This window comes from Ipomoea nil, unplaced genomic scaffold (assembly GCF_001879475.1).
Source record: "Ipomoea nil cultivar Tokyo-kokei standard unplaced genomic scaffold, Asagao_1.1 scaffold1421, whole genome shotgun sequence".
Lineage (NCBI taxonomy): Eukaryota > Viridiplantae > Streptophyta > Magnoliopsida > Solanales > Convolvulaceae > Ipomoea > Ipomoea nil.
In genome coordinates, this window is record NW_017617849.1 from 7283127 (window position 1) to 7299809 (window position 16683).

A 16683-nucleotide genomic window follows, 5' to 3' on the forward strand; every position below is an offset into this window, starting at 1 on the left:
TCAAAGAAAACAAATTCAAGAATTGCAAGTTTGCAACCCAAAATATCCATTGAATTAGCAAATTTCAGTTAATTATTTTTTAACCAACAAATTTAGATTTCATTAATGGTTAATAAATTTTAAAAATTTTAGTTATTGGTTAATTAGGTTTGAAAGTGTGGGTTAATCAAATTTTTAATATAATATAATTAGTTTGGTTGGTGCGAGTGGATGTGCACTCTTGTTCATTAAGAGAGATAGGAAGTTTGAATTTCCTGGAAAAATAGCATTTTGTCCTTTAATTGGGTCGACTTAGTGCGAACGAGGATTAGTCTGAGTATGGTACGGGTTTAAAGGTGTCTCTTACAATTAGGCCCTACTCAGAACACCTCGTGGTCTGACTAAAAAAAATTAATAGGGAAAGGGGTCAAATAGGCCCCTGAACTTTATTCGAAAATACAATTAGGCCCTTGAACTTCAAAGATGTACAATTAAACCCTTAAACTTATCATTTTAGTGCATCCAAACCCAATTACCGATAATTTACCTGAAATAGCCAATCATCAAAATTCCGGTGACAATTCCGACCAATATTTCGGCGATATTTTGAATTAAAAAAATTCGGCGCCGGTCGTTGGAAGATGACTGGACAGCGGCCTTCTCTATCGGAGAAGACGACCAGACGGTCGTCGTCTTCTCCACTAGAGAAGGCAGCCAGACAGTCGTCTTCTCCATGACCTGACAGGTCGGTCTTGAACTAATGGAGAAGACAACCAGACTGGTGCCTTTTCCAGTGGAGAAGACAACTGGTCTAGTTGTCTTCTCCAATGGAGAAGGCGGTCATTCGGTCGTCTTCCGATAGCCGGAATTCGACGATCGTCGTCGTTTTTTTTTTTTTTTTTTTTTTTTAACTCAAAAAATCTTTAGAATTTTGGTTGGAATTGTTGCCAGAATCTTGATGACGGGCTATTTTAGGTAAATTATCGGTAATTGGGTTTGGATGCACTAAAATGATAAGTTTAAGGGTTTAATTGTACATTTTTGAAGTTCGAGAGCCTAATTGCACTTTCGAATAAAGTTCAGGCATCTATTTGACCATTTTTCCCATTTAATAATGATGGCCTATTTGATCATTTTTCCCTAAAATGTATTATTCTCTAACTGAGCTTGTGCGAGTAGCACGCGTGAAATGTAGGATACTATGAATGAGTATTGCATTCCTTTCATTAAATATCTTATGTCTTGTCAAAGACAAGACACCATATACATCAAACTCACTAAGAATAAGTGGAATATAATGCCACTGAGAAATAGTGGAATGCCATTGAGAAGTATGAACGCAGGACTGATCTGATTAGAAACCTTGACGTTCAAGCGTGCCCCATACCAAATGATGGCTTCGCCATCTTCAACCATTTCAGTGGGAAACCCAATTATTCATTCATTTCCTAAGATCAGAACCCACAATTCAACTCCATAAACAAACAAAGCTTCTAACTTAGCTTGCATAGGAATCTTAATTGTTTCGTCGTACTCAGGACGGAGTCAGAGGGGGCTGCCCCTCCCCATCACATGTATAACCTTTGTATATATATATAGTACAAGTGTTAGTATTAATATAAAAAAACATATGAATGTTAACATAGACTTCCTTAAGGGAGCAATCGGATACCAGTGGACAAGGACCTTGATTGAGTTAACATGAATGCACATGGCCAAGACTGACAGGCCCTATCATTGAATAGTGTGTTTTCCTCGTCATTAAAAAAAAAAAAAAAAAGACAGCAATGGAGATTCCACTTTGATGGAAACTACTTCATTCATGCCCATTATATATATATATATATATATGCAAGTCAACTAGCAGTAGCATATATAATGAATGGTGTATCAGTCAAAACAATGTCTGCAGACTGATCCTGATCCTCACTCAGCTCACTGTTCTCGAATTGTCATTCCAAACCGTGTTGACCAAGACTTATCCACCTGATGATCTCCTGCTCAATCCATTGCATGATTCATCCTTTCATCACTCACATGTCAAGTCCCAAGATGGCCTCAACTGTGTTCATCTGCCTCTCAACTGTTCTTTCAAGAAACTGGAAAGCAAGAGCTCATGCAACTAGCTAAGACACTAACCACTACAGTGAGCCAATCTTTAAGGTTTCCAACATTAATGGAAGCCAAAAGCCAAGAGGGTTTGGTTCTGGGGTTCATGTTCCATGGACAAAGATCATTAGCTAGTAACTAATAATCAAGTAGTTTTACTAATTTGGGATTAAAGTGCACTTATTGTATGTTAGTTCCCATTAATTTGAGTATCATAATTAGGCAATTCAAGTCCACTCCAGGTCTCCAGCAAACTGCTAAAAAGATATATAGTTTCTTGCACTTTTTGCACTTTTACTAGAAGCTCTGCACTGTCATCAAACTTACATCTTGCTACTGAGCTTCTGCATATAAATACATCTCACAAAGACCATCTGTGGTGCCAAAGAAACAAAACATTCTAAATATGGGAGCTTTAACCTTAGGATCTCCAATGGCTGCAGGAATAATTAGTTGTATGTCCAGAAAGTGGATGGTGTTGGAGGTCCCTACTGAGAATAATGGCTGTTGTGGATTTCCATCTTTCCTTCCTAAGGAAGTTCACAGAATCAAAGACCCTTTTGCCAGAACTTTGGCTCAGAGAATCCAGAGGCTTCCTGTCCAGGTCAGTCCTAAAAGTTTTTGGGGAAAATAAGGTAATCTCTGGAGTAAGTTCTGTTGACATATATTATATTATGCAGGTTGGACTGTCTGAAGGGTGTATAATGAGTAGTTGTGTGAAGCCAAAGATACAAAACGGCGGCGCAAATCCAGTGGTTCTTCTCCACTGTTTTGACAGGTTTCACACTTTTCTGCAATCTTTAGTTAGTATCATTATATTCTGCACTTTATTGCAGTTGTGGTTTTGGATAGTGACCATTTGATTGATAGCCTGTGACTAAGATTTTTTGTCACATCATCCAAAAATAGAATCATAAAAGACTGCACTTAATGCCTTAAAGCCCTTAACCATCACCTTTTTGAATTGGCTTAATCCTATTTTTCAACTTTTTGGCTATGAAATGGTTATTGGTCTTCTGTTTTACATGTTTTTATCTCCAGTTCTTGCCTGGAATGGAGGTGTGCATATCCCTTGCTTGAGGAAGCTGGCTTAGAGGCCTGGGCCATAGATGTTCTTGGATGGGGTTTCTCTGATTTAGGTTAACTCGAAATCGCATCAGATCATATATAATTTCTCATCTGACTTATGTCTTATGTTATAATGGTTTCATGTTTTCTATGTTGTATCCATTTTTACAGCAAGGCTTCCTCCTTGTAACTCAGCATCAAAGAGATACCACTTGTACCAGGTAAAACCAGTCGAAAACAATCCAAATTTCCTGATTTTGTATCCTAAACAAGTGTTTCTAAACCATCTGATCTTTCTGATAACACCATATATATATATATATAGCTCTGGAAGGCTCACATCAAACGACCGATGATACTAGTTGGCCCGAGCCTTGGTGCTGCAGTTGCAATCGACTTCGCTGTCAATTTCCCAGAAGCTGTAACAAATACTATTTTCGATCTGCTGACTTAATTTCAATATCTTTTTGGATGAAACACAAAAAGTTGTTTTTGCAGGTTGATAAATTGGTTTTGATCAATGCAAGCGTTTATCTGGAAGGCGCGGGATTTTGGACAAAGCTGCCAAGAATGATGGCTTATGCTGCAGTATTTACTCTCATTTCTAAAAACTAAAACTTTATACCTGTTAGAATGAATAATCAGTAAATTATGTATCGCTAAAAACGGTGTCTTGATGATTAGGCCTCTCTGCTGAAGAGCATCCCGGTAAGGATGTATGCAAAACTAATGGCTTTTGATGGTATATCGCTGTCTACCTGCATCGATTTGACTGAGGTAAGCCGGCTGCACTGTCTGTTACCTTGGTGGAAAGATGCCACTGTTAACTACATGCTCAGTGGGGGGTATAATGTTGTTGATCAAATCAAACAGGTACCTTAAAAAACATTATTCTTAGTCTGTCTGTTTCCATTCGTGATTCGTTGCCAGCTTATTCTACTAACACGGTCTTGTCACCGTAGGTGAAACAAGAAACTCTCATCATCTGGGGTGCCTGCGATAACATACTCAGAAAGGAGCTTGCTCATGTCAGTGTTCTTTTCTTTTTTCTGCAGATATTTGAACTTAAATTTGCGTTATTTATGTGATGATGAGTGGATTGTTTTCGGGGGGCGTTTTTGTGCAGAGATTGAGAAGTGAGTTGCCCAATGCGATTGTGAATCTGATCCCAAAATGTGGCCATCTGCCCCATGTTGAGAAGCCGGAATCAGTGGCAAAGCTGATTGCAGAGTTTACAAATGGCAAAAAGGAGGCATCTTTTCTTTAGTTTAGCATATTTTAATTGTGTTCATCTTAAGCTGTAATAAAGTTGTATGGTTTGAAATTGTAAAAGAAGTGGGCTGAAACCCAGAAATCCAAACATGATTAAATTCCAGAAAAAAAGTGTTGTATTTTTCAGAAGTCAATAGACAAACAAGCCCAGATTCTCTGCAAATCTTGAGGTGAAACTGAAACATTGGCAGAGTTTTCTGTGTTTTCTCCATCAAGAAACATCTCCCTCAAATGATTCCACTCTTGAATCAGCCCTTCCACTTTAGCATTCAATCTTGCCACACACTCTCTGATGTTCATACCTTCTGCACTTCTTTCTTGCAGTTCAACAACTTCACCTCTGGTTTTCTCTACCTCTTCTACCCAAGCTTCGATTTCGCGTTTCCTCTTCTTCTTCTTCTTGTTCTTCCCAGCTTCCATGCCCACTGTGAAGCTGTTCAGGATCTCCAAATTCCTCTGCAGATCATCCATACACCCACTCCGAGCCTCGGAGATAGAGTCTGCAGAATCAACCTCCATATCCATCACTCACAAGCTTATGCTATGATTGAAACTGAAAGAAAATCCAATTACATAAACAAAAAACCAAAGAGAGAGAGAGAGAAAGATGGTTTTGAAGAAGCAATCTGTACAAGATAACTTTATTTATCACCATTTTGCAGAAAGCATACAATTCAAAGTCAACCATGCCCAAAGGATAGATTGTTTATCTTGGAAAGTAAACTAGTTGACAATACTTATTTTACAGTTTGTTTCTGTTTCATTTACCTAACCTCGCTTTACGTGACGCAGATCAAATTTTTTTTCTGCAACTGTCAGGAAAAAAAAAAAACAAAAAAACAAGAACAGCACAAACAACCAGGATGTGTTCATTGAACAGAAACAAAAAACCTTAACAATGTTTTGAGACAAAAGAAAAGCTGTTAATAGTTAGGCTACAAGTAGTTGAAATGAGTCTTTAGGTTACTAACTGTCTGCAAAAAGTTTTCTGGTTCTATAACATAATAGCCTGAATACAGTCTGTTAAAAATCTCGGAATATATTGAAAGAACATGGATCCAAACGATCCCTGGATCGATAAGATTGTGTATTCCAAATGTCCAAACATGATTCAGTCTTCAGATGTCTGTTGGTCTCGAGGATGGATCGGGGAAGTTCCAAAAAGACTGGGATTTCTGGAAGAATACGTAAAATGCAACAGCTGATGCTAAGAACATTCCCAGGAGTAACAGATAAAGCTGCCATTCTGCAATGACAGAAAGGAATACGATCAATCTCAGATTCTGAAATGGAGAGAGAGAGAGAGAGAGAGAGAAAGGCACCTTTCCATTCTGCAGGAAGACTTAACTTGGTTACCATTGCCCCCCATTCAGCTGATGAAGTAAGAACAACCCTGAAATCGACACAATTTGAAAATACTGAGGTTAAGTATCCTAGTACACAATGCCCCAAAAAACACGACATTTGGAAAGAGGTTCTCTTTGATTTACGGGAAAGCACACAACTTTCCCGTCAAAGGAGCATTAAGAGGTTCTCTTAAGTCTATGCAAGATTGCAACATACCTTTCACTAGGACAAAACTCCAAGGATGCAATGTTTGAGCCCGAGTGAAGTCTCTTACTCGAGTGGGAAACCTCCATCTTTTTCACTTCAATAGTACAAACATCCCCATCTTTGCTTCCACTGCATTTCCATAAATCGAACACAAGCACAATTTTTGTTTTGCTCGAGACGATGATGATACTCAACAAACGCTCCAATTACAGATAATCATACTTACATGGCAAGGTATTTCCCATCTAAACTAACTGACATTACGGAAGCTGGCTTTTTCAGAAGACTTTTATGCCCAATTTTCTTCCACTCACAAATATCCCAGACAGCAATCACCGTCTTATCACCTGTTCACAGCCATAAGTAGGATCAGATCAAAACAAAACAAAAAGGCCGGGAAAGTTGAAGCATGTGCTCCATCTCAACTAAAAGCCTAAGCTGATAGTTGATTGCACATTAAGCTCTGATACCAAATTGAAGCATGTGCTCCATCTCAACTAAAAGCCTAACTAAAAGTCTAAGCTCATAGTTGGATTGCACATTAATGGTTATATGCTCAACAGGGAAGACTGCATATATTAAAGTCTGCATTTTTACCATACCCTTTTGGACAGTGCAAAACAAGAATGGCTTTGTTCCATCTTTAGAAAAGCGACAAAGTCCAAACTTCTCGTCCTGCCAATATACATCAAAATCCTAAGAGAATGAGGGAAACACTCTGTATCAAACTTAGGAATTAGGTACTAATTGATGTTAAACGTACAGGGTTTCGTGCTAGAGATGACACCGGAATACCATCACTTGTCTTCCATATTCTCGCTGCACCATCAGTAGATGTTGAAGCTAAGAACTCGGAATCTAAGCTGAAAATATAAAAGGGGAGAATGCAACAATCACAACAATCCAATCCTTTATCCAAAAAGATAGTTATGAAAAGATATCCTTAAAGATGCTTGAAAGTGCATTCAATTCAGTCACCTAAAATCCATATCTTGAAATGACTTGTGAGCTCCTGGTTCATCTACAATAATGTGCATGTTTGGCCACTCATAGAGTCTGAAATGTCCATCCTTCAAGTTTAACAAGGGAAATGTCAGATGATGGATAAACTATAGTCATCTATAATACTATAAGGTTCCAAGTTTGACTTTCCGTGGAAATTGTCTATTTTACGCCGATCAGCTATGGGCAACCTAGACTAGAATCACAAGACGGGTTTTGTCCAGAATGTATACAAATATAGGAATATTAAAATTCACTTACAACACCACCAGCAGCCAATCTAGATCCATCAACACTGAAGGCCAAGCACTGTTGTGGACCAACATTTTGGAGATGAATTAAGTATTTACACGAAAGTTTTAGGTTATCTTCCCGACCATACAACTCGAACAATCTGCACATAAAACCAAATATTTTGTCTATCAACTTGTAGTGTCACAACCAAACTCAAAAAAAAAAAAAAAAAAAAAAAAAGGAGCCATTTTTATTCATTTTAGAGAGGAAAGAATGCTGACTTGCAACCAGTGGTAGTAGAGCAAACGACGACGTCTCCACTGGGATGCACCGCAATGCTCACAGGTTCACATTCTCCTTCAAACGCATACTTTGCCTGATAAGTTTTCCGGTCATCATTAAAATTTCACCAATTTCTAGCCATAAAGATTGCATTTTTATGTTGCAGGAATGGTAATACATGAAGGGAAAATGAGTGTGGGCGAACCTTTGGAGAAGGAGAAAGCGAAGTAGTTTTGGGATGGAAGGAAAAAATCTGCAGCGAAGAAGGGTTGGACTTTCCGATGACCACCAGGTGAGCGTTCTCCGGCCGTCTGATCCACGACGCACACGCCACTGTCCCCTCCTCCACCGGCGCTTTCCCATTGTCCATTATCCCTCCCTCAAACTAATAAACCTCCGACGCCCACGCAATCTTGAATGCACAGAGGTACCAACTGAGGAAGAAGATAAAGGCTGTTAGTTCCTTGTAGGAGTTTAGTTTTTTTTTTTTTCAGGTGTTGAACGTCATTTTCGATCTTGCCAATGTAAGACAAACTGGTCGTGGTATACGATGAGCAGACCGCCGACTTTTGTTTCTTTGCCCGGACATACGTCGCACTGAAATGGTCAGCAGTTTATGAAGCATATATATATATATAATACGGAGTATATAATATATAATATATAAATGTACAATTCAATTATCAGACTTTTAGTTAAAATGAAACACATGCGCATCAAAGTTAACTCCATACCAAAAATCATGAGTTCGATAATTCACAGTTAAAAAATATTAGCAAAAATTAAATTCATAATTTGTGTGTACAAAAGTAATGGTCCACCCGTTCAATTATCCCTTTCGTGGCAATAAATATTGTTATATTTTATTATTAATGAAATATAATATAATTGTATTATTATGACCATATTTTCTGGTTTGGAACTGTAATCTGTGGTTATAATCTTACTTGAAAAATAGTGTGCAAAAGCATCTGGGCTTTCCAATGGCGTCCTTAGTCTGGGCTCATATGATTGGAAGTCTACTGGGCTTTTCTAAGTTTTGACTAAATAGTGGATTCCTTTCAAAAAAAAAATAAAATAGTGAATTAGTCTCTCTTTCTTCCAAGTCTTAATGGGATGCTAAGAGCATCTCCCACGGTGAAGTCTAATGTGTATGTGTTTTGTATTATGATTTTTTGTGTTTTGTATTATAAAAATTCTGTATTTTACAAGTATAAATCTTGTATATCATTATTTTGATTCATGGTCCATAATACTATATAGACTTTAGTTTATGATATAAATTGTCAACATGCTCCGTGTAAGCACGTAAATACACGCGCATGTTGGTGCGCTTCTTTGCCCACACGTGATGTGCGAATTGAAGTATTTTTTCTAATCATAAAAATTGTAAAAATTTACGAAGTAATATGTTGTAGAAAGACTTTTTTTTTTCTTTTCTTTTCCATTACCTATCTCCTTCACATCATATGAATTGCATAAAAACTAAGAAAAATTCCATTAATGAAGATGCTCTAAAGATATTACTCTTTTTAGTATCTTTTACTCCCTATTTAATAAAGTTATATAATATGTTTTTGCTAGTAATACATATAAATACAAAATATATTTACGACACTATTATAAAATTAGGGGGGGAAAAAGAAGATAAAGGAGAGGACATTTAAGAATAGACCCTACCTTCACATGATGCCTTCTATTCAAGAACATTTAGTTTGACGTATTTTATCAAACATATTTATAAGGAAATTAATGTTTGTGTTAGAGTTGTTGGGTCGTGTCCATTTAGACCACTTTTCAAGATGGCTGGGTTATGATTTAGAAGACTCATTTCAAAAGTGGTGGGCCAATCCATTTTTTTCATTACTTATTACTAACTATCTCAAAGAGTCGAAGTTAGTCCCACCTGCTTAGTTCGATCTTTGAGTAATATCCATAACTACTCAAAGTCTTTTTTTCTTACTGAAAAGTTCGATCCCGTCTCGTCTCTCAGTGTCAGTATCGGCCCAGCAGAGTACTTTCGCTGTTGGTATTCTTTTCGATCTCTACGCATTTTAACCACTTTGACCATAATTAATCGGTAATTACCCTTATGCCCCATAATCAAATAATACCACCTTAACTAATCTCTGAACACATACATCTGCAGATAGCTGAGATAAGCCAAAGGAACACTGACAACATTAACAAAATGTGCAGTTAGTTTAATGTGGTTTTGCATACTGCCAAACCCAAAAGTACAAGTACAATACCACACGGCTATCTACAAACCGTACATCGGTGTACTGCGTGTCTATGTCCTAACAAATCGAAGAGCACTTGTATATATATATGGTGCAAGATTTGGATAAGCATATATAACTACTCCAGATTATTTCAAGTGGATACATATATAAATTTTATATTTTGGGTGACTAAAAAAATTGTAACAATTAGGGATAGTAATGGGATGGGATTGGACCCCTATTCTTACTCTCATCCCCAGTTGGTAATAAAAACTCCTCACATCCTGGTCTCTGAGGAAAATCTCTGCCACAAGTCAACCTTATAGTTAAACTAATACTAAGTAGTGTATATTGTAATAAATCTCGTTTTACCCTAACTGATAAAAGAATCACAATGAAGGAGGTAAACCATACTGGATATGGATAAGCAAAACAACTGCTAATACTTCATATTATTTCTAGTGGATACATATAATATCTTATGTACTGTGTATATAATATAAGTATAAATCATTAATTATTCTGACTACAAGGTCTATAGTTCGACTCTTTGTAGAATTTATTTTGGTCTTTTCAATTTGAGCCGGTTAGTTATGGATAATTCAGTCTAATTTACTTCGTTATGCTCTTTTGATGGCTAAGATTTTGACGACCGATTTCACCTAAAACATACGTTTAAATAACAATTATATAATTTTTTTTTTTTTAAAAACAATTATGGACTGCCCAGTATAAACTACTCCAGATTTAGTAGCCACGTAAGATATCCTTTTTAGTTGTTTATGTTCGTCTGTTGTTGATTTGTAACTTTAATAGAAGCTAAGGCTCCTGATCGTGCCGTCGTGCATCACCGTACCAACGCGTAGGATTAGGAGCAGGATGTAAGCAAATAAGCAATAATGGTTATCTTATAAATATTCCATTAAATAAGTACAACCCCATAATCATATTCAGTTATCCTGGATCCGGATTAGGTATATATACATGTATCATTTACCCTCTCAAATTGTTGGAATAATTTGTTTAATGAGCACAAGATTTCAGTTCGCACGATTTCACGGGATCCACATTTAATTCAGTACTTTTATATATTGCTCTGCTTTGCAGAGCTTATAGTTTATTTTAAGCTACTAATAAGCTATAAGCTCTGTTTGGTAATGTTCCTAAAATAAACTTCTAGCTTAAAATAAGAGCTTATTTCGGAACGCTACTTTAGGTAGCGCTTCAAAATAAGCTCCTAGCTTCTTAACTTTTTTTCCATCTTTATTCTTATTATTTTAAAAAATGACATAATTTACCCTTCCCAATTAAAACAATTTTCTCTTCTCTTTTATCCGCAACTTTCACCGTTATTATTATTATTATTATTATTATTATTATTATTATTATTATTATTATTAGATTTGCAACAATATTAGTACTTCATTATGAGATGCATGCTAGATCATGATTATGTTAATAGTTTTATTTTAAAATGTTAATTTTTTTAAAAGACAAAATGTTAAATTTTAATATGTAAACAAACTAATTTAAATTTTATGAAAATGTCATTTTTAGTCTTTTTACATTTATCAGCTTATCAAAAAGCTAATTTTACCAAACACTTTCAATCATAACAGCTCTTCAGTTTTCAGCTTCGAGCTTATATCTTTTCAGTTTTCAGCTCCTAGCTTATAGCTTTTCAGCTAGGTTTGCCAAACAAAGCCTATATATATATATATATATATATATATATATATATATATGACTTTACTATTATATAATATAATAAATTAAAGTCAAATTTTGCTATTGGTTTAGCCTAATTTTGACCAAATAAATGAGATAGCTAGTGGGTGTGTATGTATAATATTTTGTGCAATTATAAACTTGGTAGCTAAGCAAGCCACTAGCTCCATTCCAACTTCCAAGAAGGAGTGAGCTAAGGTAGTGGGTTGATGATCTTTAGATGTTTCATCATCACTGATAGTTTAATTATAGGAAGCAACTTTAACCAATTAAGTTGTTGAATAATTGATTTGATAATAATAATAATAATAATAAGATTTAAAGTTTAACTTCTTGTGATAGTTTTGTAATAATAATAACCATTATTACTTAATTGGGTCGGTTTGGTGCGAATGAAGATTAATCTGAGTATGGTACAGTTAGAACGTACTAATGTTTTTGAAAAATAAAGGTGTCTCCTACAATTAGAACATATTAGAATTTTTGAAAAATAAGAAAAAAAAAAAAAAAAAAAGAGGAAGGGATAATTTTATAAATATTACAAATTTAAAAGTTTATAATAATTATAAAATTAAACTCGTATTTTTTTACTAAAATTTTTAATCATTGACAAATTTTAATGAATGACAGTGAAAATACTATGTCATTAATATCATCACCATCTACAATAATGTAACTTACTTTTCATAAAGTAGTTAAAGATAATGACACTATCCGTTTAGAAGCTCTTATGCATATATTCATAATACACACCTATTAAAGGTATAATTGTATTTTGAATTGAATAATATAATAATAAATGGAGGATCATATGAATCTTCAAGAATAGTAATAAGCCAAATCCACATTTTCCTCCATTATTTGGCCCTATTCCACCTTAATATATTGTTTGCTTTCGTGGGATATTGCCAATACAGCTAAACTATGATTTGACAACACTTTTGTAGTATATACCGATATTTGAATATAATATATATGATACAAGAATTTCGATTTAGTTTATTTTATTAATTGAGAGAAGTGTTAAGTACTACGACTCTTCACATGAAAAAAAAAAAAAAAAGAAAAAAATCTAGAATATTGATTGAAACTAGTGTTACAGATACTATACGCAACTTAATTTAAAAAAAAAAAAAAAAAAAAAAAAAAGATTCCACCCTCAAACCCATCTAATTGAAGCAAAAATTATCCGTATTACCGTATATACACTCGGCAATCAAGAATAAATTGCATTTACATTTTGTTTGAATATTCTTTGTGTAAAGCATTTTGTTTTGTTTTGTTTGGATTGGAGGAATCATGTTATGAAATCCTTGCCGTCCAAGAGCTGGCAATAAGACATTTGGGCATAAATGAAGGGATGTGATGAGTTGTTTTCAAACACCATATATACCATCCCAGGAGGGCAACAGATGATGAATATTAGTGATGTAATTTCATTTTCATAGGATGAATTGTGGACAGATCAGATCAGACCACTGAATTATTGTGCATATAGAATAATATATAATAATTGTGCATTATTGAGAAGAGAATTGAATCAATTCAATGTGGTCCTAGCTAGCTTGTTTACATTCATCATCACCATCTATCATTCTTCAATTTCACCCTGCCTTTTACCTCAGATCACTAGTGACACCAAATCAGTCTGAACATACATTTCAATTTATATATGCTTTTTTTGCCCCGTGTTAAGCAAATAATCATTAATGTGCAATCTAACTATCAGCTTAAGCTTTTAGTTGAGATGGAGCGCATGCTTCGATTTCTCCGAAATAAATGACCAAGTAAGTTTAGTATGATTCTCGTACTAAAACAAAAAATCATGAGTTTGATTATTATCGACACCCAAACTAATAAGGTCGATAGACATGGGTAACCTGACAAATAAGGTCAATAAATACCTCCCACAAGGAGTCAAATTTAATTTGAATCCATCTATTTATCAACATAACTGTCTAACCAATTTGATTGTGAACCAAAAAAATACTTTTGTTTATGGTGTCTTTTCAAAGCTTTAAATAAAAACGATACACACATATAAAATTGTTAAAAATTAATTAATTAGTAGGAAAAAAAAAAAAAAAGAGCACAATTGGGATTGAATGTTTTGCATGTATTTGTCAATAAATAAGTGGAAAAGAGATATTCGGCCATCAAACTATTGGGGTGTGGGCAATGCTTTATAGTCAAGCATTGTATTTGGAGCTATGGCGGCACTAATTCATCATCAAATTCTTTGTTGATTACCTGTCCGACAATGACATTGTGACAACAAAACAAGCTAAACCTATTCCCTATTTAGGATGCTCTACAATTAGTAGAAAAAAAAAACATAAAAAAATACCTTGATAGGATTATAGGAATTTCTTAGTGTAAAATCTTAATGACCGATAAAGATTCTCTTTTTATTAATTATACTTTATAGCTGCATTAGCAATATGCTTACCATCGTTTTTCAGTATATTAATAAATTTTTTCTGCACCCACCATCCTTTAACTTTATAGTTACATTAACAACGCACTTATCAATTGTCCTAAACTATTAAATTTTGTTGGATATATACTAATTAAATATTCTTTCTATATACCCACCACAATCCTTTAATCTTATAATTACATTATCAGCTTGCTTATCAATTATCTTTAATTGTTTGATTTTTCTATATATTATTTTAATTGTGAAACAATTGTTAAAAAAGAAAACAAAACAAACACTATTGAGAAAAATAAATGGCGTAGATTCCCATGGGCAGTGTGTTAAAGCTAATGCAGGTAGTGTATGCAGACATAGAGACAGACAAGAAAAGTATACCCACTACAACATTGTAGTTTGGCCGGATCGGATCACCATTGGGATCCAAATGTTATCCGTTTAGGGTTTAGGAATATACTAGATACCCCAATATTGCTTCTACTAAAATATGGATCTTCATGGTCATCATCCTTGTCCCCTGCACAATTATGCTATTGTTAATGACCTACTTTATATATATATATATATATATATATATATATATATATATATATATATAGCACACAATAATAAATAAATAATACAATTTTGAAATGATTAAGTCGTCTTTTAAAAATTAAATGATATGCGTTTATAATATAAGGTGCTGGCGCGCACAAGGGATTTGCTCACTTTAGACATAACTATTGCCGCCGAGGTTTGAACCTTGGTCTCTTTTCTCAAACACTACCTATTGAAACCATTGAGCTAAACCCGTGCATGCTAATTAATGATTTCATATATGTATGTGATAGCGTAAATTATACTACGAGTCTATGAATTGTTATAGGTAAAATCAATAAAGTAATTAGAGTGCGTGTAAAACCTATTTTTTTAGACTAGGAGGTAAAACCGAATTATCGACCCTTAAAGTTAATTATCAAAATGGTCCATTGATTATAGTGAATTACCAATTTGGTCCATGTTAACGGTTGACTAACGGTCAAACAAAAGGAGGACCAAATTGGTTAAGATTTTTAAAGTTGAGGGACTTAATTGGTCAAAAAATAGTCAAGGACCAAATTAGTAATTTCACTATAGATAATGGACCATTTCGGTAATTAACTCTAACTTTATAGGTGTTGGAAATAGAAAAATGCTATTTGCACCACCATCATTAAATGTGGTCAAAGATTAATATTTATTATCAATTTTTTTTTAACAATCAAAATATTAATTAATTATTAAATTTAAAAAAAAAAACCGTCACTTTTCCCGGTGAGAAGGCAATCCACAATGGGTTGTCTTTTCACCACAGAAGGTGACGCTTCATCTTTTTTTTTTTTTTAATAAAAATTTATTTAATATTTTGTAATTATATTTTTAAATTATAAAATTATTAATTATACCTCATAAATGAAGTTTGATCAAGGTGTTGCAAATAGCAAAATGAATTTCCATTTGACTATTTACACCATTTATATAATTATGAAAAATTTCACCTTAGATCCTTAGAATTGGGGTTCAATCTTTTAAAAAAATAAAAAATTTTACCTTTTTACATTTTTAAAAATACTTTATATCATTTTTGATCAAAGGGTGGTGCAAATAGCAACACCATTTTCAAAATTGAATAGCTTTTCAAATCCTAGGGCGGCATAAGGAGCTCTTGACTAAGATCACTAGGTTGGGCTAAAACTTGGAAATTGGAATCAACGACCAACTCAGGCGGCTGGAGCCTGGAGGCCACCGCACACGGCGGCACGTGTCTTGTCCACCTAGTAAGGTTGACCAGGACGTGAATTTACTTTCCTACCCATGAAAATATGGTCCTAGTGTTCAACGCCAAACAATTCCTTATAGGATAGCTTCGCACAATTAATTAACACTCCAATTCTAAGAACGTTAATGCTCGTACCGCAAGCTGTCCGTTTTTGACTTTTGATAATCCAATTTCTACAACATTAAAAAAGAATTGTTCAACAAATTCCTAATCTTTTAGGACTACAATGTAATTCCCATTTCCCAAATATAAAATAATAAAGAAATTGTGCAGTTCATCATAAATTTTAAGATAACTGCACTTTTGCTATTAAAAGAGAGTCGTGTAATTTCACTCACACCATCATGGGTAAATTAATTATTTTTATTAACAATAGTTTGTTAACTAGTCCAAATCAATCATCTAAACCCATATTTCATAGGTGAATTACTATTGGACATTTTCTCTTTATTGTTAAGAACGCCGTAAAATTTTACCAAATCAAATTGTGTCGTTTATTACTATTCTATGCTACCATGGAAAATTGAAACCTAAGTTTGATAATGTTACATCAATGGATAGAGATGTGATGGCATCATAGTAATAGTGGGATAAGGACATTTTGTCAAGGATGGCTGATATGGTGATGCCAATAGAAAGCTATGGTCAAGCACTCCAAAAGTTTTAATAAGTTTTTAGGCATCCACTTGCATTATGGTTGCCCATAGAGCACAAATTCAAATGGGAAGTTAATTTTTAAATTCGTGATTATCAAATTAATTGTTCAATCAATTTAACTGCTACAATAAATATTTACTCTTTCATGTTTTAAAGTTAGTTATTGCAGCTCAAGTATATTCATTTAACAATAAATCATCTTATTTTGATATGAAAACTTACTTAAATTTAATTTAATCGAGAAATTAAGATTTGTTTTAATCGGCAGGAACAAAGTGAATGCTCATAAAATTTTAAAAATGAATAAAAACGCATCTATTCATGCAAAGAATCCT

General features: G+C 34.2%; 2 protein-coding genes across 2 annotated transcripts; one reads left to right on the plus strand and one right to left on the minus strand.

The window, feature by feature from the left end:
- Positions 1 to 1888: 1888 nt before the first annotated feature.
- LOC109187971 (uncharacterized hydrolase YugF-like) lies at positions 1889 to 4539 on the plus strand. The gene is made up of 9 exons (XM_019338418.1): positions 1889 to 2692; positions 2769 to 2866; positions 3130 to 3227; positions 3328 to 3377; positions 3482 to 3577; positions 3655 to 3744; positions 3841 to 4029; positions 4119 to 4184; positions 4283 to 4539. Exons 1-9 carry the CDS (start codon positions 2495 to 2497, stop codon positions 4421 to 4423), a joined length of 1026 nt encoding a protein of 341 aa, XP_019193963.1. The 5' UTR covers positions 1889 to 2494; the 3' UTR covers positions 4424 to 4539.
- On the minus strand, positions 4513 to 8102 carry LOC109187970 (SEC12-like protein 1). Its single transcript, XM_019338417.1, has 10 exons — positions 7706 to 8102; positions 7500 to 7594; positions 7246 to 7378; positions 6961 to 7052; positions 6746 to 6845; positions 6585 to 6657; positions 6209 to 6329; positions 5992 to 6111; positions 5751 to 5821; positions 4513 to 5674 (listed from the first exon to the last, which is right to left on the minus strand). The coding sequence occupies exons 1-10, from the start codon at positions 7868 to 7870 to the stop codon at positions 5547 to 5549; spliced, it is 1098 nt and encodes a 365-aa protein (XP_019193962.1). The 5' UTR covers positions 7871 to 8102; the 3' UTR covers positions 4513 to 5546.
- Positions 8103 to 16683: the final 8581 nt, after the last annotated feature.